The sequence below is a fragment of the Dermochelys coriacea genome, chromosome 15 (assembly GCF_009764565.3).
Source record: "Dermochelys coriacea isolate rDerCor1 chromosome 15, rDerCor1.pri.v4, whole genome shotgun sequence".
Classification (NCBI taxonomy): domain Eukaryota; kingdom Metazoa; phylum Chordata; order Testudines; family Dermochelyidae; genus Dermochelys; species Dermochelys coriacea.
The window spans coordinates 23,796,607-23,823,562 of NC_050082.1; the positions used below are offsets into that span (position 1 = coordinate 23,796,607).

Genomic DNA, 26,956 nt, shown 5'->3' on the forward strand with positions numbered 1-26,956 from the left:
TCCTAATTCTATTATCCAGAAGTCCATTCAAGAAAGCACTTCTATTTGATGACTCAGAGCTAGGAAGGGTTAACCCATCCAAATCCCGCTGCTCTGTACTGTCACCCCTACCCTTGCTCATCCTCCTGGATCTTTGAATGTTTGAGATTTAAGATCGAAATGGAAAAGACTTTCTGTAGTGGAACAGCTTCCATCAGCACAAGTTGCTTGAACGAATCTTATTAGGTGTTGGAGCATAAAACATACTTGTCAGGCTGCTCTTTGGAGCCAGCCCCTTGGTGAGTCATAGCAAGTGGACCACAGTTACGAAAGCGTTTATAGCGTGTTTTAGTGTAAGCGGGCCGAGATGACCTTGTTTCAGGGTTAGCTTTGTAACTGGGAATCCTATTGAACTGCCCTAACTTCAAAGCCTCCAAATCCAGGAAATGTCGATGCGAGGCTGAAAGTTTTGGTCTTCCCCCCACTCTGCTGCTCTTCAGGAGCACAGCACCCATGGGAGTGTCTGGGAAAGGGTCGGGGTCAGGAAAGCTCTGCGGTAGAAAACCAAGTAAGGTGAGGGGAAGGGATGGGCTTTTGGCTCAGTTTCTTTGCTCGTACGGGGTTGCTTGGGGCCTTTCTTCTGCCCTCTTTTACATTCCACAAGGAGGTTTTTATTCTTTGGTAACCGAGACACACACGTGAGAGTCTCGACATGGTTCTCTCTTCCGCGCCCACTCTGTGGAGGCATGCGAGGGGCTCGGCGCTCTCACCTCTTTGCTGGCCCCTGGCAAGTACCCTAGGCCTTGACGAGCTGGCGCTCTTAGCCTTCCAGCTCGGCTCCCACCCTCCTCAAATACTTGCATGTATTCCTCCACAGCTTGGTAGCAGCATCCTAATGTCAAGTCTCACTGTCGCTGGTGGAGAGCAGGAGAAGGGAAACCCTCTTGACTGGTGGGGTTCCCCCCCCCAGTCGCACCCCAGTCCTCAGGGGAATTTTGGGTCCTGCTCGTTGGGGGGCTTCCTGTCAATTTGCTTCTTACTGGGGGGTGGTCAGTAGCCTGTCGGGCAGGCTCAGGAGCCATTCTGCCCAGGCTGCAGCTCTGTATCCTAACCTTTGCTGGTCAGCCGGTTAGCCACAGATGGGGAAGGAGCTACTCTGTTGCTGGACCCCTTATTGGCTGTGGCAGCATGCGGCTTATACACCCCCGGGCAGCGCAGTTTCACGAGGATGCCATGTGCAGTGGAGTGAAGGGGCAAATTCTGTCCTGATCAGAAACTAGACATGGGGGTGGAGGCTGGAGGGGATGGGGGTGCGGAGAAACACACCAGGTTTGCAATCCTTTCAGAGCCTTTAAAGAGAGTCCATTTTGAGTGTGACCCCAGAAATGAGCAAATGCTCAGGGCCGTGGACTCGACTTCTTATATCTTCCAAACCAGCTTTGCTTTCCCTTTCGTGGCACCATCTAATAAAGTGAAACCAACCAATTGTGTTGGATGCAAGTTGAAACATGAGTGCTAGATTTTTTTCTAGGCTGCCCTTCCTCGCTGGCTGGCATGAATGCTGTTTTTATTCTGCTGAGTTAAGGTTGGAGCAGTTTGCTGGCGCAGCTTCTAAAGGCTATTTTTACAGCCGCATTAAATCTTCCAGAGTTATGTGATACCGCTGAGGTGTTTAGGAGCTGGAGATACCTTGTTTGAGGGGGCAGATGGGAACCCAAAAGGATCATCTCCTACTTAGTGAATACAGAGGAGTCTTTACCCCTCTTCCCACCCACTCAGTCTCCGCCACAGCCCTGTCAAAACTACCTTGTCTCCCTTAACAAAGTGGAGGGTGGGGCATTTCTCAGAAACCTCTTCCTGTATGATCTCCTTGTGCTCTGTTTGAAAATGTACATCTCTCACTTGGCAGAGCTGTCACCTGGCACCTGACCATGGCAGTAGGGACAGAGCTCATCTCTGGTTAGGACTATTGGGGAGAGAAGATGCAGTTGTTTGCTTTGAAGTTGCCTGCAGTGTGGTATTAACCCCAGCGTGGAGTTTGCTTGCATGTCTCGGCCAGGTCACTTTTGTTATGGGCTGTCTGTGTAGTAAGAGCTAGTTTGGAAGGAGATGGCGGAGGAACAAACCTGCCCCGGTGCTAATAAGTGTCTGCTTTTAATGATATTTTGATTCAGGTTTGCTACGTCCTCTGACATATTTTACAAGAATAGGGTCCTAACCCTAGGTAAATTCATGACTACTGAGGCTGTCTGCAGGATATTTTTGATTACATTGGTAGGGACTGTTAGTTTCTTACGTTTGTACGGTGATTTGCACTACGGTGCTTGGATATCTAGCTGTGACCATAATACAAGTAAATCCATAGCTTTGTCTGTCAGTGGTCTTGCGTTCACACACCTTGACCCCATATCTACTGTTGAAAAGAGCCTTGTAGAAAGGGGGGGATGGTTTGGAAATTAGCCTTAAAATGGTTTTAGGCTCAGAGAAACTTCCACAGGAAGAGAGATTTGTTTAAAGATGAGGCAAATAAGAGGGGATGTGATAAAAGCATGCCAAACAATGGGTGGTATAGAGAAGGTAAATTGGGCACTTCTATTTACCTTTCTCATGATGCAAAAACAGAAAGGCGGAGAACTTCAAATTAAAAAAAGGTTACATGTTTTATGGATATCTTATGGAACTCATTGCCACAAGGTATCATTTAAGACCATGAGTTCAGAATTTGAAAGAGGACTGGACATTTATATGTCTAATGAGAACATGCAGAGTTCCTTTAGTAAGGATTTAAGAAAAAGGAAGAGCCCCCTGCCTGCCAACCCCCCCCCCCCCCAAATTTGGAAGGGACATAAATCCTCATGTTTAGGAGTATAAACTAACCTCTAATACATGGGGTTAAGAAGAAATTTCCTGTATAGGTAGGTAGGATATTTTATCGCCCAATTCAGAGGTTTTTTCACCTTCCTGGGAAGTATCTGGTACTGGCCACTGTCGGAGAGACAGGATGCTAGTGAACCCACTGGTCTGGTACGTTATACCATCTCTATATAGCTCATTTTTGCTTTATTTAAAATAAATGATATGCAATCTCCATAGAATTGTGGTTTCAGAGTAGCAGTTGTGTTAGTCTGTATTCGCAAAAAGAAAAGGAGGACTTGTGGCACCTTAGAGACTAACACATTTATTTGAACACTGTAGCTCACGAAAGCTTATGCTCAGATAAATTTGTTAGTCTCTAAGGTGCCACAAATACTCCTTTTCTTTTTGTAGAAGTGTGGGTGTTCTTAATGGGAAAGGCAAAAGCCTTTCCTTTTTTAAAGCCAAATTCAGCAATGGTGTTTATCTGAAAACAGCTGTATGAACGGTTCCTCCCTTTGCTCCCAAGTGCACTGAATCATTGTGGACCAAGCAAAAGGGTACAGCCGATCATTTTCCACATTAATGAGTAGCTGGAGCAGCATAATATGTGGACGTCTTGTCAATTGTTGTCTTGCCAGCTCCTGGAGGGAGGGATTGCTTATTGAATGTTCTGTGACCTTTTAGCTAAAGGTCTAAATGCATATTATTTGTATGCTTAAACCTGTAATGTGTCTGGAGCTCCTGCTCTCTCGAAGGAAACCTTAGCATGAAGGGTTTTCATTTTCTATCAACCCGCAGATATTTTCTGTAAACAGATCAATTAGAACATAGAATGGCCCTGCTGAGTCAGACCAATAGGCTGCCTAGCCCAGTATCCTGTTTTCTGACAGTGGCTGGTGCCAGATGCTTCAGAGGGAATGAACAGAAGAAGGCAATTTGAGTGGTCCATCCCCTGTCATCCAGTCCCAGCTTCTGCCAAATTTCCTTTCCTAGCCTTGCCTCCATCCCTCACTGTAAATCCCCAAGTAATTTTATAGGCAATGGGGTGAGAAGGGTTCCCCCCCATCCATGTATCCAATTTAGTGGTGTCCTCCTTAATCGTCATAATTTACCTGCTCATGCCCTGCCGTTTCATTGCTGTAGGAATGACTATGACCTGGGCAGGAGTGGGGGAACCTGCATGGTATGACTAGCAAAGGGGAGGTTTAGGCATTCTGAGAGACTCAGTCTGTTGTTGCAGGCATTGGCAGGAAATATCAAGCAGCCCTAGTGTAGCGCATTGGTTTACTTTATGGAGATTTTAACTTTGTGTGTTGCGAGCACTAAATTCCCACGCGCAGAGCCGCTAGTTGAAGAGTGAAAGAATGAAATCTCCTCTCCACAGAACAGGTGGCTCACTATGAGCTTCCCACACGCTGCCCTGCAAACGATCCTTTCTCTGGAGGGACCACTTCTGTTGAGACTGCAGTTTTATGAGGGAGACTTCAGCTACTCATGTTTGGAACCACTGAGCTTAAACTTTCAAACAAGCACCTCTGTGCTTTTTCATACTGCCCCTCACGCTTGGGAGGAACTCCCCATAAACATCCACAAAGCTACTTTGTTGTCCTCCTTTGGATTTCTCCATAACTCTCCTTTGCCATGTGATGCCTACAAAACTTGGCAATAGTTAGGCTTCCAGTGTGCTGAGAACAAAGCCTATCATGCTGACCGTTAGCATTTTGTTTCCTTGTGCTCCCCCGTCTGTCTGTCTCTGTCTGTTGTTTTACACTTAGATTGTGAGCTCTTTTTGATCTGTGTTTGTATAGTACCTAGCACAATGGGGGTACTGATCCATCGTTGGGGCCCCAGGCACCACCCTAAAACAATAATAAATAATGCTTATATGGGCTTAATTTTGCACCTAGCAAAGTCAGTGCAAAACTCCTGTTGACTTTAGTAAGTGCAGGATCTAGTCCATGACACTCTGCTCAGCGGCTGAGCACATCATGTCTCTGTCTTGTCGAAGTTCATCCTTTGTGAGGCTAGCGTTCTAGAATCACAGTGCTGTATCTCTCGTGAACTAGCCCCTTAGCGTCTGAATCAAAAACTCCCTTGCTACAAGTGTCTGTTCCTTAGGGAACCATCCTATTTTTGGGGAAGTTCCATGGCCTGTGTTATACAGGCGGTCCGACTAGATAATCACTATGGTCCCTCCTGGCCGTGGCATCCATGAATCTATCGCAGAGATGTCCCTTAGACATGGCGCTCATTCAGCGCTGACCTGCCAGTTTAGCAGGCTGTTGGAGGTCACCTTCACCCTCAATCAAGCAAAATCAAGGGGATTGGTAAATATATGCCAGCATGTTGATATAAATTGTTGGAGAGGATCAGAGAAGTTAAATGGGGAATTAGTCATTGCAGTCTCCATCTAACAGCTTCCCTGCTGAAGAGGAATGTAATGTAACAAATCAAAAAAGTCTACAGGTTGGTCTATACACACCTTTGTCCGAAATAACAAACTTGGTTGTAAGTCTCACTGCTAGCTATTTTCGTGCGAGTCTGGGTGTGTACACTCTCTTACTTTGGATTACAAGCACCCTATTTTGATTTAAGATGTTGTTGCAATTTATTTTATTAGTATTTTTTTACTGATTTCAAATTAAATCACAATAGGATGCTCAAAATCTGAAATAAGTGTCCACACCCAGAATTGCACTAAACTAGCTAAGGATGCGAATTAGAAGTTGTTGCTTCAGTGTGTCAAACCTGCTGTAAAGGAAAGTTTGTGTTTGTTTGGCCATGATGATGTAGTTGGTCCGTCAGCATTTTGTTACTTGCTCGGACACTGAAACACGGCTGGGGAAGTCGTGAGCCCTTCTGGTTCTTCCATTGGCTTTGAGCTTCCAGACTGAAACGCCTGTTAGAAAGAAATGGTTCATCTCAAGTGTTAATTTCATCTGCATTAATAAAGGCCTTTATAATACATTATTGTACAACCAATCTAAACAGAATGGTTTGTTTTGGTATGTATCTTCATTGTCGTTGGCAAATCCATCAGCACAATCTTGATCAGTCTGACTCTCATTAATCCTTAAGGGAGGCTATATTTAGATAATCTGCTTCATAAACTGGCTCAAGTGGTAGCAATATCTCCTTAGAGCAGGGTTAATCAATAGGCAGACCACAGACCAAATCCAGACCGCCAGACGCTTTTGAATGGATCCCCAGATCTTTTTATTTACTTATTATATTTTTTTATTATTTTCTCTGGAGTCTGGACTTGACTATACCGTGACCAAGAAATTTGGACCATGACAAAAAATAATCAATTATTCCTGCCTTAGAGTATTTCTACATCAGATCTCCTAAGCTAGGCAGGGTCAGCCTGAAGAGTCATTCAAATGTTGTAGTGGGTGACCTAGCAGGGGATGGTGCTCAGAGTTAATACTGAATCAGTGCCCTAGCGAGAGTTTATAAGGACATAATGGTGCTGGAGGCTCTCTTCACTAGGGAGGCATAAACCTGTGAGGTCCTGACCACTCGTGATCATTAAAGATCCCCTGGCACTTCTCCCAACAGCAAGGGTGTTAATCTTGGAGTCCTGACCAAAATCCAGCTCAGGTAATTATGCTCTTCCTACCTGAAGTTCTCCTAGTAGTTTTGAACTGGGCAAGTTAACCCCTATGGCCTATCCTGAAAAACTGTCACATCAGGGTGTATGTTGCCAGTGGGGCAGGGTTGCTATAGATGGCTACGTTTTAGAGGTGGGTGACATGATCCATATATAAAAATCACTTTGAGATGAGTCTGTATGTAAAGTGCTTTATGCATGATGAATGTAAGGTGCTATTGGTATTATTGATTTGTGGAGAGCAGTGAATAATTTTACCTCTAAAACCACAATGCTTGTCTGTATTAATTTATACTTCTGTTGCAAACTGAAGACAGAGCATCAAACACCAGCCTGCCCCGGTGTTGCTCAAAGCTCCCTCCTCCCTCATCCCAGCAATCTCCAAAAGCAAAGAGATTCCTAGTACCAGCTGCACAGCAGTGTTGGAGCCTGTTCTCAGATTTCACACGAGATATTGTCATCTGTCAGAGTACTTTCTGTGATCCCGTGCCTGGCATTTTATTGGCGTTTGAAGACTGATTTGAATTTTTTTTAACCAAAACCGTGGAACCGATATGGCAACTTCGATTCAGCTGCTTACTAATGAATTCAAATCATCTCTCTGGAAAAGTGGCTTTGTTTCTGATGACACATTATGTGAGCTCTGAACTGTACAGTGATGGCTTGATTTAGTTGATTTATGTTTTGAGTTGGGATAGCTTGAAAGCAAAGCCAGAAGACCCCCTGATTCCCAGCTCTGGATTCTGTCTCTTTGCAAGGAAAGGCTTAGCTTCCAACACTCAGGATTCACAATGCATTTTCCCTGGTACCTTTTTTTAAAAACAGATGGAGCTGTGGCAAATTTCCACTTTTGCTTCCTAGTCAGGAATCTAAACTTCAGTGGGGTTTTTGAATTTGATTTGTAAACCTGTGGGATGCTTCCTTGCATTTAAAAACGTCACATGGGTTAATCACAAGAACACAGTAAATCTATACAAGGAAATAATACCTTGTAATAAGGGCTTTCAACTGACCCTGTTGGAGCTCTGAAAATCACCCGTTTCCCCTCCTCTTCCTTGTGTTTCATCATAACAGAACCCTTGGAACAGCCATAGTCAGTGGTGACTGGCTGGGATTCTTATTGGAGCTCTTCTGCTACATTCCTTAATTGGCTAAAGGAATTTCCATTGAGTTGAATGTCACTCTTCTCCCAGCCTAGATTGTGACTGCCATACTCTGTCATCCCAGAAATCCAGTGTGGCAGTGGAGCCCAGGGTCCTACCTGACCGTGCTTTACCCGTAAGCCAGGAGATGTGGTGCTCTTTGACTTAAGTATGCCAGGAGCTTCAGTTTGCTGTGAAGACAGCCCGATGGCTGGCTTTATCAATGTGGTGCTGGAAATGAAAACTCCAAATGATAAGCATGCAGCATCACAGAGGAAAATGACTTCATTCGTTGTTTGGAAGGCAAAGCCATCAAACAGCTCTGAGACCGCGATTTGGGGAATAGAAGAAAGTGTGAAAATGGATGGAAACTCTCTGAAGGAGGACTATGGAGTTATGTAACACTGCATATGTGCAGAATATAGATCAAAGCATGGACTTTGCTCTGAAGAGTTTGCAGTGGAAGATGAGCAAGGTAGAAGCACGGTCTTGTGGTTGAGGCACCGACCTAGAATTCAGGAGATCTGAACGTCAATGGGACATAGGCTTCTGAGTGCCCGAGTCACTTTTCAAAATGGGGTTTAACCCCATGAATCTTTCAGGTGCTTTGGAAAATGTTACCCTTAATATCTCTGGTCCTCCTTTCCCGGGATAGTAATCCTTCCTTTCTCTTCTGTTTGTCCAGTCTATGTAGATGGGCTGTGTGTATGTAAATGATGCCAACACAATGGAGATCTTGGCTGGGGCCTCTAGAATGGAAATAATAGATAGTAATATATAGACCAGTGATGGGACAGCGGCACAGATAAAGGAACTGTGAGGAGGATCTCTAAAGAAAATGGGTAGGAAGGCTTCCTGGAAGAAACGAGTGTAAGGAAGAGAGAGGATTGGGGGTTTCTTGGCAGACAAGACTAAGGAACTGGTTCCAAGCATACGGATAGCACACTAGAAAGCCTGGAGCTGAGAGGAGGAGGAGGTGGTGATAAGCGGGAAGAGTAGGAGTGAGATGGGGAGTCAGAAATTTAGAGCAGAGGTGCTTAAATTGCAGAAGAGATTTGGGGAGGGGGCAAGATTAGATGAGGTCCCAAAGGCGAGGTGAGGATCTTGCGTGCATTAAAGGAATGGGATTCCAGGGTGTGGTGGTAGCTTGAGAGTTGTGGTTAGCATGTGACCACAAGTGATGCTGGAAAGCTGAGTTCCAAGTCTTGGGGGGATTTTACAGGATGATTTTGGTGGACAAGAGATGGAAATCCCCAGCAAAAGGCTTTGTTTTAATTGTGGTTGGGTATGACTCAGGGATGAGGAAGGGAGCACAGGGTCCAGCAGTGCTCTGACACTTCTGCTGGAGAAGCTCCAAAGAATCGAAGTCCTAAATTGTTTCTCTTTTGCAGACACCTCTGGTTGTGTCTGCCATCTGCCTGAGGACTGGCTGCTCAAATCTGGCAGCAGGTGTCAGAGTGGCTGCAGCTAGTTACAAGGACCCACTGGTCAGATGACTGTGAATCAGAAAAACCGAGTGCTATTCCCAGTGACATTGGTTCTTTTCAGTGAATGGCGTATTTGGCATGGCCAGGAAAAACACCACCGAAATTCACAGCTCACTGAGAGAAAAAATAAGTTAAGAAGGATGTGCTGCTCTGCAGCTGGTCCATACGCTGCTCAGGATGGCAACAAAAAGCAGTGCCTTTCCAAGAGCAGGCGACGTGGAGTGTGGTCACCTTCCGAAACAAAAGGCCAAGCCAGCAGTGTTTGGGAGATTGATGGCCTGGAGACTCTACTGGAACAATAAGGATGTTGTCTGAAGCACATGTTGCATCCCTGTAGACAAGATAACACTGAGTTAATTCAACCAAGTTTTTATTCCTAACCTTATCTCAAACAACATACTTGATTATGGAGGAGTTGTTGTTGCTTTATTTTTCTTGCATCTCTAATCTTTGTTGAATATTCAAATGGCTGGAGGGCGGGTGGTGCTGGGTTGCGTTGACCTGTTTGATCAATAGCTTCCTTTTGTTTCTGCTAAATCAATTGCAGATGTTTTCTCAGGGGCCCCAGAAAAGTTAATCATTACAGAAGAAGCCAGCTGAGTCTAGCTACATAGCAACTCCAGTGTGGACTGCCTTTATCATGGCAACAGATTGCCCCTAACTCACTGCAGAAAGACATCCACAGACAGCATCTCCCTTGATTAGAGTGAAAAGTTATAGGTGATAAGGCAAGCCCAGTCATAATGTGAGCCACTAAGTGATTTATTCTTAGAATGAATCTTTGAGCTCTTCTTCTGGGGAATGTTTTCAGTTCCCTATTTCCGTCTCCCCGCTGTAACCAAAAGGGTACTATCAAGTTGTTCATTCCTGAACTTGACCTAAATAGTAACCTTTGGATGCAGTGTGTGTCTACACAATTTCCAGACCTGCATATGGTTGGCAGCCTGATGGGGTAAGAGAGCTTGATGGGGAATGCCACAATAAACACTTCCTTTTGGTCTTAAAATATTGGTGGGTTTTTTATTTTTTAATTTTAAAGCTACTATTGATGTAGAAACTTGGAGTGATTATGTTTCCTCTGCTTGCTGAATGGCATCTGTTAGTGAGCAAATAGCGTGCCAAGAGCTATGCTAACATGGTTGATACTGGTGCACAAACAAGGAATGAAATAGCCAATGAACCATGCTTACCTTTGGAGCTACATTAGAAGGACGGGGAAATGACTCAGTGGGTCACAGAGTAGCAGCCATGTTAGTCTGTATCCACAAAAAGAAAAAGAGGACTTGTGGCACCTTAGACATTACAAATTTGAGCATAAGCTTTTGTGAGCTACACTCACTTCGTCGGATGCATTCAGTTTTTTCCACTGTATGCATCCGACAAAGTGAGCTGTAGCTCATGAAAGCTTATGCTCAAATTTGTAGTGTCTAAGGTGCCACAAGTCCTCCTTTCTTTTTTCAGTGGGTCAGTTACCAGGCAAGGTGCTATAGGTTGGGGCCTAACCCTAACTGCTTGTGAATTATGAGCAGCGTGGGGCAAAATTCAGCCCCAGTCTTACTCCTCTCCAAAACCAGTGGAGCGGTTCCTTCCTGCATGCTCTGACAGTAACTATGGGGCTGTGTTCTGGGATGTATCTGGAGGACTGGAAGCATGTAGACATGCAGATCATGCTATGCAGCCTAGACTCAGTTATGATCTCTCTGCATATACCCCACACAGAAGATTTTGTGTGTGCGTGTGCGCATGAGAGTGAGTGATATGGGCTTTGAGTGATGGTGGCTTGTTGCCAACCAGAATAAAGGAACATCTTGATGTTTCTGTAGCTGTGTGTGGGTGGGTGCCTTCACCAGCATGCGGGGGTATTTCCACACCAGCCCAGAATTTGGTCTGTTTGTTAAATGTGTCTGGTTGTCACTTTCACACATGTAAGAGGTTATGGCAGATCACCAGTAGACAAACCACATTTGAATTCCCACTGGCATCAGTGCATGACTCTCAGCGCTAGCGTCATGGTGCTGCCAGGGCTTGTCCCTGCCTCCAGTGAAGCCGCATTGGAGCCCGGGCTGTGAGAGGCCATACCCGCACCTGCCTCTGCAGCACCACGTGCCGCTGGGATAGAGTTGCATTACGGCATCACTCTCTGCCCCTCCTTGTTAATGCTGTTTGGAGAAGCAGAGTTAGCAGAAGCCGTAGTGTTGGGGACAGCTGCTTGGGGAGAAGACGACCCTGGAATGGCTCCTCACCTGCCCTGTGACAGGGAGGGGAGGAACCGCCCTACCCTGCCTCCGAGTAGGAACCAGGGAACAAACAGTGCTTTTAAAAAAAATGACCCCTCCCTCCAAAGAAACAACCAACCAGGCTATCCAGTGCAGGGTATCGAGATCAAACTCCTCCCTCCCCCATCTGCCATAAACACCTTAGAGCACATCCATCCGGCGCCACTGTAGTTGCTGGCAGTGATGCTCCGTCCGTCCGTCCAATGACAAAGGAGCAGCAAGAGACCATGAATGCAGAGCTTTTGCCAGGATGCTCTTCTGAATGAGGTGGTGGGGGGTCTCCTCTCCCATTGCACAGTGAGTTTTTTAGACCTAGTCTGCTGTCTTGCGAGGGTGCAGTGAGAGCCTGGTGCTGCCAAACTGCATCGTGGCACTGCTGAGATGTTCAGTTATTTCCAAATCCCCCATTTTTGGCCTCAGAAAGTGGCTTTACATGGGTAAAGGCTAAAAAGTACATCTCTCGGTCTGCGGGCCAGCTGATGTGCTGCCAGTGCCTAGGGCCATCCAAACACCCAGGAGCTAAAACAGGTCCTGCTTGATTCTGGCATAAAGATACCTGGTATTGGATCCACAGCCCTGGAGACAGAAATCCTCCAGTCTGAGTTGCAGCAGTCCAGGCTTCCCCCAAACTCCTCCTCTTACCCGACGTGCCATGACCCTCGTTGGGAGACCACCTGCATGGACAAGACAGTAGCTGGGTCAATGTAATTCTAGGTCTTTTTGCTGAGACTGTCTTGTATAACAGTAAAACATCTCCTGCCTCAAAAATATCCCCCGTTTTGCTACTGAGCAAGTGGAAGCTGCTTAGAACGTTACCCATGAGCATTTGCAGCTTGTGTGCATGCTCGCCGTGGGGGAAGAGCGTTGGTGACCCTGGTGGCACGGGCATCTGGCTTGAGGGATTGAACTCAGCAAAGGGAGAAGTGAGATGGGATTCATTGGCAAAACAAGTGCCGGAGCTGGGAGGAAGAATGGTTTAGTGGATAGGCTGCATGCCTGGGACACAGGAGCCCTGGGTTGAATTCCCAGCTCTGCTGGAGGCTTCCTGTGTGATGTTGCGCAAATCACTTGGGACACGTCTACGCAGGGATTAAAAAACCAGCCGCTGGCCTGGGTCAGCTGACTTTGGCTTGTGGGACTCAGGCTCTAGGGCTGAAAAATTTGTTCTGTAGACATTTGGGCTTGGCTGGAGCTGATCTCTGAGACCTTGTGAGGGCGGAGGGCCTGAGCCCAAACGTCTACATGGCAATTTTTAGCCCTGCTTAGACGTTTCCTCAGGGAACTGAGTCACAGAGACACTATCTGAAAAATGCTACTATGGATGATGATTCCTAGCTCTTACCTCCCCGACCTCGAGGGGGTGTTGTCAGGATAAATACATTAAAGATTGTGAGGCACTTAGATATGGTCATAATGAGGACCACAAGTACCATAGATAGTGATTGGTAAATTGAGGCACAGAGGTTCTGATTGCTCCAAAGAGACACTACGAGTTACTAGGAACCCTAGGGTTCCTGGCTCGCATCCTGGGCTCTAACCACTAGTCCAGCCTCTCTCTCAGGGCAGCTATTTCCTACAACTTCATGCCCATATTGTCCCAGGGTGCTGCAGGTTTCACTCTGTGACATGCTGGGCCGTGCTGCTAGCCCATCGCTGTCCATGAGAGGCTTCAGCTTTGCTTTCTTAACTGAGTGATTTCCAGAGAACACCGGGGATTTGTGTGTCCTGGGCTGGCACAATTTGGCTGCTGTAAAACCATCTTTTTCTCCCAGTTCAGTTGCCCTGCAGTTGAAAGGGATTCTTTAAAAACAATATTTTGGTTACCAGCAATTGAAATGAACCAAACATCAAAGTCCTACAATTAAGATAAGGAGCAAATTATACTAAAATGTATATGTCCACCATCCTTTTGTGCTTACCTTTTAGGGCACCATGTGATTAAGCAGCTTCATTTTCGGCGCAGCGGTTGTCTCAGGGCAGTTGAAATGTCCTGTTTTAAAAAATAAATAAATAAATAAAATAAATTGCTTGCAATAAAACACGAAGTGAACTTGTCATATATGATCTGTGCAGTGTGCCAGCTAGGGGGAAAGGGACTCAGCTTTGCTTATTCCTAAGCACTTCATCAGAGCCTGGACTGGTAGTTTATAAAAAGGCTGATAGCTGCACAGCTGAGCTTGGGGTATGCAGCGTTCTGGCAGAATGGCATCTCCTGAGTTCTTTGTGCACGAGTACTGTGGGAGGGAAGCTGAGGCAGGTCGAGATTCCCAAGTACTTGGAATCGCAGGTATTAGAGATGGGACAAGCCTGTTTAGTCATCGGGATCATCCCTCTTCCGTTGGAGAGGTGGCCCCTTGTTGTATAGCAGGGGTGGGCAAACTTTTTGGCCAGAGGGGCACATCAGGGTTCCGAAACCGTATGGAGGCCTGATATAGCGTATTAAATTGATCCCTTTAGGGGTGCGCTACTTGCGTCTGCCAGTTTTGGTGCTCTGAGTAGCATGGTAAGGGGGTGGGGAGCGGGGGGGTTGGGTAAGGGGCAGGGGGGCAGTCGGGACAGGGAGCAGGGGGCGGTTGGATGGGGTGGAGGTTCTGGGGGGAGCGGTCAGGGGATGGGGAACAGGGGGAGGTTAGATAGGGTGTGGGAGTCCGGGGGGACCTGTCGGAGTGGGGGTGTGGATAAGGGTCAGTGCAGTCGGGAGCGGGGGATTTGGATGTGTTGGAGGGTCTGAGGGGGAAGTCAGGGGGTGGGAAGTGGGAGGGGGCGGATAGGGGGCGGGGGCCAGGCTGTTTGGGGAGGCATAGCCTTCCCTATCCAAGTGTAGTGTATTAAATTGCTCCCTGTAGGAGTGTGCTACTTACGGTGTACTACTTACCGCTGCCAGTCCTGGTGCTCTATAAGTAGCACATTCCTACAGGGAGCAATTTTAATACACTACACCCAGCAGCTCTCACAGCCATGCTGCCCGGCAGGACCTCTCAGCTCCGTTGCCCAGAGTCCTGGCAGCATGGTGAGCTGAGGCTGTTGGGGAGAGGGGACAGGAGGGAAGGGGCCGAGTATCCCCGGCTGGGAGCTCAAGGGCCAGGCAGGGCAGTTCCATGGGCCGGACGTGGCCCGCGGGCTGTAGTTTGTCCACCTCTGTTGTATAGTATCTACTGTTTTGTTGAGCTCACTTGCAAACTCAAGCACTGGAAGACTATTCCACGGTGGAATAGAACACACCAGTAGGGAATGCTCTGCTAGAGGTCTAGGTCTCCCTAAACTCACTGTAAAAAGGCATTAAAAATGAACGTTAAGAAAGGGAATGATAAAGGCTGTTCCTCTATTGGGAAAACGATAGGTAATTTTTGATGCAAGATGAGCCCATAACTCTGGCTGTCCACCCCTTGTCCCCACCTTGCGTCTACAGTTACTCCCCCTAGGAGCTAATTCTGATGCCAATGAGGACCTGTGGGTGCCTTGAACCCCTCGGATCAGGCTGGGTAAGGGTCCTTGCTCCACATGGGAAAGTGCCTGGGAGAGCAGGAACATAACAGGGGTTGTCTGCGACCTGGCATTGTCTGGGTTTGGAGGAAAGTGCTTTGCTTTGAAGGTCCAAAGCCTGGAGCAGATTGCGGAGTTGTTTCCAAACTTCCCTTTCTCTCTCATGGCTGGAGATTGGGCAGCCCAGACCCTGCCAGCTGGAAACAGGAAGAAAAGAATGAAACATGCAAGCAACCACATACGGTTAGAATAGCAATCAAACTAAGCAGCAAGAATGGTCGCTTGCATGCAGTTATTGGTTTAGCATATAGGTTATCTTGAGGTCGGGAGCTAATGGGGGCTTTTATTTGAGAAAGTGTGGGAGATGGCATTGCAGACAGAAAGCTTTCAAAAATTAAGAAGCTTTTTCCTTAAACCCTCTGGGTTTCTGTGATGCTCATGGTTTTCTTGAAGATTGAATTCAGCCTCCTCATGCTCGCGTGCTCTCTCGCGCTCTTTTTTAAAAAATTATTTATTTATTTATTTATTTATGGGAGACAATTTGATTGTAGTATCTAAATGAGCCTGACAAGCGCAGGTTATTCAGGGTCAGAGGATTTACCAGGAAGTGGGGGCGGGAGGAGTGCTTGCAGGGCTTCAGAAAAAAATAATGCACTGAAAACAAAAACATAAAAAGACCTCGAGAATGCCAGAGCTGTCTGTCATCAGCTAGCTCCCACCAACACACAGCGGATGTGCAAATTAATCTAACCCTCCTTGGTGGCTAAGGAAGGCTTTAGAAAGATTTCAAATAGGCCTTATGCACCTTTCTATGCTCCTGTGTGGAGATACTTATTTTAATGAGGCTGTTTGGCTCTTTAGCGTTTTATTTTTTTAAACACTAATTTTTTGTGTGTGATCTGTTCTTCCATTTTGATCCGTTGCAGAACCCCAAACGCTTTAGGGTGGGTGGGTGTGTGTGTGTGTGTGTGTGTGTGTGTGTGTTGCAGCTGTAACTGTTTTTGTTGGGTTATCTGAATGGATTGTGCATTTGGGTGCAGTGGAAGGCACTGCTCCAGAAACAAAGAGTTTTAAATGGAGAGCTACGTTTTCAGTACATGTGGTTGGCTGAAGCTAGGTAAAAATGTCATGTATTTTGATGGGGCTGACCATGTTGTTTTAACTTCTAGGCCCTTACCCCACTAGTTCAACCAGCAATCAGCATAAAATATGGTGCCATCAGTGACCACCCATTCAAGCCCATTGGCTTCAGTGGGCTTTCAAATTTAAATTAGAGCAGAATTGGGCCCGGTATTTCCAACTGGATGCAAAATTAGAATCTGACCAAATGCATTTTTTAACAGAAGTTAGGAGGGCGGAGAGCACACTGTAGCCTTGCTAGTTTTATGATGGGGTCTAAGTTGAGGCTCTCGATGTCCCATGTGGATCCTCTCCTATCTCCAGGGCATATGCCATGGACACCATACACTCTCCAAGGTTTTAAGTAGATAGAATTGGAATTCTTGTTGTTCTTGGCTGTCACCTGTTGTAATCCCTGTTCCCAGTCCATCTCCCTCCTGGCTAGCAGCCACACACATCCCTGCACCTGGGTGCTGCATGCATCCTATAATTAATGGAGCAAATGAACTGGAAGTACGGTTAGTTAGTGGTGTGGGGAATGGATACCACTAAAATCTGCAGTGGACAGGATCACTGAAAGTTTGGATGTTAGCTGCAGTGAAATAATAGGGCAATTTCAGCATCCTGGCCAGGGCAACAATCCAAAACACTGGAGAGAGGGCGTGTGATTCTGTGCAACAGCTGCTGGTTTTAGAGTGACAAATATGTACATTGATACATATCTGGGCCTGGTTGATCCTTCACGTTGTTTGTTTTCCCCATCCATTTCCATGGAGATGTTACTGCTAGCAGGGAACCGTTTCTTTGGGCCTTTAGCCCACATTGTCCAGCGTGGCACTGAGGGGAAAACCCTGAGCGTGGCTTGAGGAAGATCAAGAGGAACCGTTCCCTTTGCATTAAGCTGTGAATGATCACAAGGACGTGGAGGCCTGCTTCTGGTTCTGTAGTGACTGGCAGGTCTGCTTCTGCTCCGGGAGCTGGGCTGTGCAGTGCTGCTCCCATTGTGCAAATCTGGTGCGGTTGGAGTCTCTCACTAGGTTATTGCAGAGGGTTAAGCAGTGTGCAATATTAGCCGTTATTCATGTTCTAAGGTTGCAGTAAGGGTTTGATGGGGTGTGTGAGTGAGTGAGTGGTGAGGGGGAGGACAGTTTTCGTTGTAGAAAAGGGATCTTGAATTCTATCCAAGAGCCTTTGCTCTGCATACAGCACTCTTTGTCCTCTGTGGACCTATATATTACCCTCAGTCTCCACATAGAAATCCAGGTAAAGTCCCTGGGTTATGGGCTGCCCTTATCCCCTATGAGGCAGCCCCATTGCTAGCCTGTGCTGCCTGTAGTCTGTACCATGAACTCCCATTGTTATCCATGATGTGTGTGTCATAAATGGTTAAATAGACCAATCTCCATGTTGCATGACTATTGCTGTTAACAGACTAGTTGTTGCCCAAGACCTGCACGTGGAATAGGATTTCAGGCAAGGAGCATAACTCTTTCGTTTGAAACGTAACTCTTCGGTGGCACACTGAAAATTGCCATGCTCTCTTAAGGACCCATGTGCTGTCATAGCAGAAGGAAAGCTCCAGACAGATTGTTTAAACATTTTAACAATTAATGTAGTTTCTTTCTCCCAACAGTTAGGTTTCGGGGGAAATTGATCAAGAGGGTGATAAGACCTCAGAACTGGGGTTTCCCAAATGGTGGCTGCTGCTACTGTTGATTTAGTTTGGAAAGGTTGTGTATCATTCATTTGTGTCTCAAAAGAGTTAATTTCCACCAGCAAAACTGAAAATGTTGCTAATTCCTTCTTCCCACACCACCTTTTTTCAAGACATCAGTTTGCAAAACCCTGTAGAATTTACAGAAGCCACAAAGCAATATCTAAGTCATCATGAAAGAAGATCTGGTCAGCCTGCAGGCTGTTGGAAGGTGTGTTTCAAATGATCCCCAAATGATTTCAAAGTCAAGATAATCCAGACAAGACTGCTTGCTTTCTTTTGGCATAACCACTGCACACTGATTTATCTTCCAGTTTACGCAGTATTCTGTTTGGTCCCTTCCCCCCACCTCTCCGCCCTCTGTCTTAAGTGAGCTGAAATCATTGTTGTGCACAGTAGTGTCCTGAACATGGTTATAGTAGTTAGAACTGTCGGACACGTTGGTTTCCTGTTTTGTTTTTTTTTTCCTCTCATGAATGGGGAGTGTGGTTCAGCCAGCATCTCCGTTGAAGTGGTGGCCCAGTGGTTAGGGCAATAGTCTAGATCTTGGGAGACCAGCCTTCAATTCCCTGCTGTGCCCTGGACTTCATGCGTGACTTTGGGCAAGTCATCTAGCCTCCCTGAGCCTCAGGTCTTATCTGCAAAACAGGGATAACAGCGCTGCCCTGCCTCCCAGGGACGTGCGTTCGAGATTGTGAGGCGCTTTGACCTCATTACTGTAGCATCTACATAGGTAGATACATTTGGGGCAGGTGTTCCAGTTGGAATGCTTTGAGGACGGTGACTGCCCCACGGTGCCCCGGTTTTAAAGGGGGGTTCTAGATAAGAAGTTAAATTGGGGAATGAGGGAGAATATGTTTTGAAATTTGTGGCCTGCTCTTGTTTCTAATTTGAGTGCGTGCCTTTTGGTGCTCTAATTGAACGCCGTTTTAAAAGCAGGCAAAAGACTTGCACTTTAGAGAGCACCAAATGGGGGCTTTTCATGTTTTTGTCTGTCATGACAAGTTTTATCAGCAACTTGTGAGCTAATAAGGTGTCAGTGCGGATATTTGATGGTCTTGCACTGAATGGAACCCCTGGAAAAGAGATGCTACTTTTTAGGTTGTACAGTCTGGCGGGGGGGGGGGGGTGACATTCCTACTAGCATGTTGTGTTCTGGAAAGCTGCATTGACTGCCAGGAATTGTAGAGTGGAGAAGCAGATGAGTGGGATGGAGGGAAAGGGAATGAAATTGCAAGAGGAGAAAACGGGAGGGATATAACAGCTCCATGGAGAAAGCCTACTGCTTTGAACTATCAGCAAATAGAGGAGAGAGTTATTTTTATTTTATTTTTTTTCCCCAAAGGAAGAGAAAAGAGATCCAGAGAGAGAAGGAATGGAGAAAGAGCAAAAAGTAGAATTAAAAAACCAAAACCAACCAAGAAAACGAAGAGACGTATAGCTTCGGGGCCAGGCTGTGTTTGGTCATCTGAGTTCCAATGTTCTATTCTCATTCTCTAGCAGGAGGCAAGAAATTGCAGTACATTTTGGGTTGATAGGTGCAAGTTGTATCACTTCTCCCATGTGTCTTTGTGCATGGTGCTGCATGCCTCACTGTTGCATTGGATCCATAACCTACATTCTGAGTGGAGAGGTCAGGAGAAACTCTGGAATGATAAAGATGGTCATTAGAAAATCATCTCTTTGTCATGGTAGCACTCGGAAGGTTTTCTGACGGGGGTTGCCTTGTGATGTCTGTCTTTTAAAGATTGCAAAACAAACTAAGGCCTCTTCTGACACGGGTTTGTTAAACCCTAAAGGTATTGCTTATGAAAAGCGCAATCTTGGCACACAATGCAATTTACTGTAGTAACTTTCTGAGCAATTAATCCACCTACATTCTGACAGGTCTCTTGTGGCTACTTTGATGGTTCGTCAAAGGGCACAGAGAGATTCATGGATTTTAATCCTTTGTGCTAATTTTTTAGGTTATGTTTTGTGCTGGCAGAACCAAGCACTAACGTTAGTGAAGTGAAACAGGTCAGAGACCGTCAGTGAACTTTTGGAAATTGTAATGGCCGACGCTGCGTTTAGTGGTGAAGCTGGAAAGGCAGGTCTCAAAGATCTTAACTCATGGGTAGTAGCACATCTCTGTGAGCTTCCCCTTCACTTCAGGCAGTATAAAAAGACTTGTAAGGCTCGTGAGAATTGGGAGGAAGGCTGACTTGAGCAGGGGATGGAAGGAGGCAATCTGGAAGTGGGAGAGCTTTCTTACAGGGTTAGAGCTGGGGAGATACTGGGCCTGACAAACAATCTCCCTTTAGACCATGGGCGCTAAAGCGGGAGGTCAGGCACAGGTGTCAGGGAATCATGACTAGGCTGCCCTTCACACCGTGCTATATGGAGGGATGACCTGGCTAGATTGGTGGTGTGGATCCGGTATGGAAAAGGGAACCAGAGTATAGGAAAGATTGAACACCACTGCATTAAACACCAGGGCTGAAATATGCCTGCCTCTTTGAGGTTTGCAATACTCTCCTAGCAATCATGTAATTGGCTTGGCAGGGTCTTCCTGGTTGGGCATGACGTAAACCATATATAATTGTTAATGCAAAATTGAGATTGACATTTTTACTTGACAAATCCACCTCTCAAACTAGGAATCTGGGCATTATTTATTCCTTTTAATAAGTTTCTTCAAAAGGGGATTGTCCTGTTTATGGGCCCGTCTATCCATCCGTTCTCTATGTATGCTTATATTTTGTATAACTTCCCTAGTGAAGTGCCGAAAGCAACATCATATGGGATCTTTAAAAATAGGATGAGCGAGTAATTTGGGGAATGTGCCTTCGTGAGGAGTCCTGTAGTGTCTGGGAGATGGACTGGAAGATCTGATAGGATCATTCCGTCTCAAACTTCCTTGGTTTTATGTATCAGGTAATGTAGAATTGGGCCAGCTACCTATGTCTAACAGAGCCACATGGTCAACTGGCTAGTATTGCTAGAGATTAAGCAACTTGGGGGATTTTATCTCTGGAGAGCTGGGCCATATCAGAATTGGGAATGCCAAAGTAAAGTTGGACCTGAACAGACTCCAGTAGGTGTTTTCTTCACATGAAACCATCTGTCAAGTCATGCCTCGGTTCAGGAGAGGCCCAGGTCTGGAATAGCAGGGGTGTAGTTAAAGAAGGGGATGTAAAGCGCTGGATAAATTCTATGCAAACTTGTCCATGCCGCTTAAAAAGGACTGGACCTGACCAAGATAATTTAGAATAGAAAAAGAAAACCAAGGGTAACGCCACACTATTGCTTAGTGGCAGGAAACCATGAACCCTGGTGCCATGGGCTAATATCCCCGTGTACTATTCCAGGCATAACAAGAAATAGTAGCTATAGACGCCACCGTTTTCCCCCTTTTGATATTTGTCTCTTTTAAGCTTTTGTGAAGGAGATGCTGAACTTGGAAATAATTCTGTTTTTCTTGGCTCCCCTGGAGGGAATACCTAGAATTCCTCCTCCCCCCCCCCCCGGTTTTCCATAGCGTTACTGTACAAACATGTTATTTTACCTCTTGACATCCCAAGATGTTGGGCTTTGATATTTCCTGACATTTTCTTCTAATCTGTAGTCCCAATTGCAATTGAAGCATTGGCTTTCATTGCTGATTTCTTTGTTTTTTCTTACAATTGAGGGGGGAAGTTTTCAACATGAGATCATTGTCCAACTCCTCTTGATTTTTAAAGGCTGCCTAACTGCACCCTTTTTGAAAATCGGTGGGACTTATCTAGTCCCATCACTACAGTATCTGGGGCCAGGTCTACACTAAAAAGTTGGGTTGACCAAGCTACATTGCATGGGGGGTGAAAACTCCAAACCCCTGAGCGACATAGTTAAACCAATCTAATCCCCCGGCATAGACAGCGCTACGTTGACAGAAGAATTCTTCTGTCAACCTAGCTGCCCCCTCTTGGAGAGGTGGATTAACCACAGCGATAGAGGGAACCCCTTCTGTCGCTATAGTGAGCATTTACACTGACGCACTACAGCGGCACAGCTGTTCCTCTGTGGCTGTACCGGTTTGAGTGTAGACATAGCCTGAAAGCATCACGGTTTTTAATATATTTAGAAGGGATGCATGAACATTTTCTTTTGAAATTGGCTTTTGGCAGAAAATTGGGTGTTTCTGTCTGATTTCCATGGACAATTTTGCTTTTTTGATTCAACCAAAAAACCCCCAACAAAACAAACCCCAGAAATATTTTGGCAGAAACCCTAAATAGTATGATTTGCATGTGCCGCTGCAGTGCGTCATGGGAGTTATAGTTTGGTTTCCTCCTGTTTTTCCCAGTTCTCTTTTTGGGCTGGGCTCCCTGACTGGACTTCATTCTACCATGGCTGGGGACTCCCATGGTGCATTGCCTTCCTTTGCAATTTTTGCCAAAAAATTTAAGAGTTCTGTGGGGGGAGAGAACCTGCTTTCTGGCCAGCTCTTTCATTTAGCCTCAGAACCCTGCTGTGAGGAACAGCCATATTTGTTATTGCCATCATACAGATGGGGTCACTGAGGCACAGAGAGACTAAGTGATGTGCCCAAGGTGTCAAGGCGAGTCTTTTGAGCTGGGAAGGGAACTGAGGTCTTCTGAATCCTGGGCTAGTGCTGTATCCACTGGATCATTCTTCCTCCCCCCTGAAACGCATATCCGCAGGGTTTACCAAAACTATACAGTGAGTGGCTTGGGAATCAAACCAGGGTAGAAACTTCTCAAATTTTTTCAGGTGAAAAATACTTAAAATATGGTCTGAAGTCCTAGTAGTTTCCTTCTGGCAAAACTATGTTCCAGTATTACCATGGTTTTCATGAAGGTGGTGGGACGTTACGAAGCATTGATCAGTGTCTTAGATAATTAGATGAATAATCTTTGCTCTCTTTCTCCCCCCCCACTCCCCCCCATGGTCAGGCATCTATCTGCAGATAAACAACAGTTGAAATATAGCAGCTGAAATATTTCATTGTTTGAATAAGAGCCTTTGTGGTACAGAGCAGGAGGGCTCCTTAGTTAATTAAATCAGGGACATACAGTACTGTATTCTCCAAGGGCCAAGGAACAAAACGGATGAGTACATAATAAGTAACAAAATGTCCTTTCTACCCCTTTTTGCTCAGTTCTCAGGACCCACGTTTAAAGGGTCATGGTCAAGAAGATGTATTTTTTCTTTATTGTTACCAACACCTTAGATTACTAAAGTTGAAAGCATTTTAGAAATTTAATTTTCTTTTAAAATTTTCTACTCCTTGGATTTGATTTCAGCGGACCCACTTGCATGCTTAAAGTTAATCACGTATTTGGCTGGATTGGGGACAGTGCTCAGCAAGTTGCAGGATTGAGCCCTTTGTCTGCCTGTTGCTGTTTCACACCGGTATACCTGCATCCACGCTACACAGGGTTGTGCCGCTTTAACTATAGAGGTGTAATGAAAATGGTAAAACTTTCTAGTGTAGACAGGGCCTCAGGCTGGACAATGAAATGAGCTTGATTAGTTTTTCTCATAATATGAAGCCCTTTAGGGAAGGGACTGTCTTTTTGTTCAGTGTTTGTACAGTGTGTAGCGCAATGGGTCTGTGACTGAGACTCCTTGATGCCATGATAATACAAATAATAATAATAATAATGTACCTTTTTGGAGGATCTGCTTTAGCCAAACACAAGTTCAAAGTAGGGGCAACTGGGTGAAACGACCTGTGAGACACAGGATGTCAGACAAGAGAATCTAATGGTTCCTTAAACTCTGTGGGTTTGTTGTGCTGAAGGTTGATAACTCTGCAGAACTGGATTGAAATTAAGTAAAAGTAATCTTACATTACAAACATTTTTTCATCACACCAGGTTTTACTGTATAAAGCCCCTTTGCTGCTTCCCAAACCCCCCATTTGAGAATTTTGGCCTAACCACGTGACTGTATTGCTGTACTGTGGGAGGATGGCTGTTTAACACTTCTGCTGCTGGCCCTGCAGAGGCAGGCCTGCATCCTTTCACAGACAATCGGATGTCCCCTTGAATAGCATCAGAAAGATGCAAGATGCCTGGTAAATGGGCTGCACTTGAAAAGACCTTTCCAAGTCCCTTCCACCAGAAGCTGCAGTGAAGTGATTGATGGGAATGTGGACTGAGTGAATGAGGCTACGACTGTAGGTCCAGAACAAAGACCTGCCTCCGCTCAGTGACAGTCGGCTTCTAGCCATATTTCTTGTGTGTGTGGTGGGAAGGAGAGAGGGAATGGAATAGCTCAGGGGAAATGGTGAAAGATGACAGCGCCTTTCAGCTTTAGGTCACTGGATCAAACCCAGCCCAGATCACTTCTGCCCAAGGCAAAATGAGTTTGTGGTCTGAGTCCACTGACTAGAGTGGACGTGTGACTACGTTATAAGCAACCACCCTCACCGTTGTGGTGCCCTTTTGAGCAGTCCAAGCAGAGGGGCCCAGGACTGACTGACTAGGCCACAGAGACCATCTCAACCCAACATGTGTTGAGGTTCATTGATAAGGCCGCTCAGGGACCCTCGCTCTGCTCCCCCTTACATGGTGGATAGAAAGCTCAGAGCTCCCCAGGGAATTCAGTCTGGCACCTGGTGTTCTTAAAGGAATATCACCTATAATTTGCAGAGATGTAAATGCAAGTGATCATGGTCCTCTGAATATTTGATATCCGCAGAACAACTCTCTTTCTTTCTACATTTGTTGCAGGATGTGGGTCTCTTAGAGTATCAGCATCATCCCAGGGATTACACTTCCCACCTACCACCTGGATCTGTTTTGCAACCACAGCGGAGGAGGCCTTCCTTGCTGTCTGAATTCCAGCCAGGGAATGAAAGGTAAGGAGGCGGGCATTCTACCCCCAGAGTCTCCTCCTCAGGGTGTGTGTGTGTGTGTGTGTGTGTGTGTGTGAACTCCTCAATCCTTCATGTTCGCACAGTGCTTGGAAGGTGACGAGCGCTCTGTAAGACCTAAGGGCTGTTGTTATGAGCTCCGTGTGTTTTAATGAGGTTTATTATACTTGATGATGCAAAAGCTCTTCTGATTTCTCCAGTATAATCCAATCCCCGTAATGATCCCTACCTGCCAAACGTTTGGAAGAAAGGGCCTTGTGTGTCTGGGGCTGTCCTTCCCATTTCCAGTGGATGGCACTGCTAAGTGGGAGGGCACTGGGCCTGCGGGTGTGTGCTCTTTTTGGTTCTCCATGGGTGCTAAAGCCAGAGGAAACATCTAACAGCCTGAGCTAGAGAACACGAGAATAACAGGCTGTGTGCTCTCTATCTCTATTCCCTGGGCCAGACTCTGAGCTCAGTTGCGCTGGTGCAAATGTGTAATTACTGATTTATGACTTGTGGCACCTTAGAGACTAACAAATTTATTAGAGCATAAGCTTTCGTGAGCTACAGTTCACTTCATCGGATGCACGAAAGCTTATGCTCTAAAAAATTAGTTTCTAAGGTGCCACAAGTACTCCTTTTCTTTTTGCGAATACAGACTAACACTGCTGCTACTCTGAAACCTGATTTATGACTTTGTCCCTTTTTCTTAACTCCTTTACTGTCCGCTGGGTAACTTTAAACAAGAACGCTTCCATGAAGCTGTACATTGGCTCAATCAGCTCTGTGGGCTTCTCTGAGTGGGAAGTGAATGCAGTGTTTTTGGTTTTGGTTTTAACTCTAAAAGGCAAAAGAGAGGAGTTAGAGGAACCAGAATGGTCGGTTTCCATTGTTCACCTCCACTTCTTCTTTTGGTGCTCTCCTCCTGGTTTTTTTTTTAAATTTCTCCTTTTTACATTTGCATCTTCCACTCATTTCATTCTTGCCAGGTCCCATTGCCTTCCCATCACACTCGCCGATAACCCCAGGGAGAGTGTGCAGGGTGTTTTATGTGCGGCTCAGGCAAACACAGTGTGGCTAACAGTTTTGTAGATGCACTAACCACAGGAGCTAACCAGTTAAAAAGGCCAGCACTCTCGCTCTCGGTTTCACTGCAAAACACCATGCTCTCCATGTTAGTTTCTCTTCTGCATTTGACACCTAGTGGTCTTGGAAAAAAATAGCCTGGAAGTGAAATACATACTGTAGAACAGTAGACTTGTGCAAGACAGTGTTTGACTCTTGCTACTGGGTATGGCTAAGTGCAGTCCTGAATCGCTGAGCTCTCTGTTATGGCTGGATCAAAAATACATTTTTGCTTTTCCAAAATCATAATAGTTAAAGATAGGGAAAGATATATTAGGTCATCCAGTTCGTTCCATGGTAAGTGCATGAACTTTATGATGGATTGCTCCAGATTTTGGCCAGAAATGCCAAAATATCCTTTTTCCCAGCAGCGTGGGTTCTCACCGATGCAGTCGAGTCAAACTAGCAAGAATTTGGCAAAAGAATACAGATTTTGAAATTGCTCTTTGCATCTGGTAGCATGGTGATGTATGTACTTGTGACGTGGATTGAGTGCAGGCATCAGGCACTTGTGCAAAGAGGTAGTGTCAGTTTTGGTGACTACTAATCCATCTCTCTGCCTGACGCATTGTTTTGACTTGCTCTGATTTCTCAGTGGTAACTTCTCCATAGTGTAGCACCTGAAAACAAAGTTGGAAGTGGGCCAAATCAGAACCGTTTATCTGAATCCTCCTACGTAAATGGGATCTTGATAGAAACAGCCCCTGACTTTAGTTTTTACAATTATGAGTGTGCTAATGAGGTTTGGCAAAATCTGGAACAGGACCTACCCTTTTCTGGGCATTTGCCCAGTAAGAATTTATGTTTCAAGGTACTGAATGTATTCCTTTCACATTCATTTCTTGTTTCCCTGTATAACAAAATACCAGAGGGAATACAAAAGCAGCCTGCTGATAGGACTAACTCTTTTTACATGAGCAGTTCTTAGAACACCAAATGCAAAAGGGTCTCAGAAACAACTGCCTTGTATATGCTATGTGATTTATACAATAGAGCCTATCCTGTGTAGTGTGGTCGTGGACTCATAGACGTTAAGTCAGAAGGGACCATCATGATCATCTAGTCTGACCTCCTGCGTTCTGGCTGAGTTACTGAAGTCCTCAAATCGTAATTTAAAGACTTCAAGTTACAGAGAATCCACCATTGACACTAGTTTAAACCTGCAAGTGACCTGGGCCCCATCCTGCAGAAGAAGGTGACCCCCTCCCCCCCCAGGGTCTTTGCCAATCTGACCAAGAATAGTGTGTTTTTAACCCTTCAAGCACTGATTAAAGAAAAGATGAAGGACAGCCTGGGTCCTCTGCTCAGTGCAGAA

At 45.7% G+C, this 26,956-nt stretch overlaps 1 protein-coding gene across 37 annotated transcripts in view; it reads left to right on the forward strand.

Moving 5' to 3' along the window:
• NCOR2 (nuclear receptor corepressor 2) overlaps positions 1-26,956 on the forward strand; it is a 419,584-nt gene that overhangs the window by 109,183 nt on the left and 283,445 nt on the right. For all 37 annotated transcript variants that reach the window (XM_038372887.1, XM_043497676.1, XM_043497682.1 and 34 more), the window contains one exon: positions 24,392-24,519. In XM_038372887.1, coding sequence (XP_038228815.1) covers positions 24,392-24,519 — 128 coding nt within the window. The remainder of the gene's footprint in view (positions 1-24,391; positions 24,520-26,956) is intronic.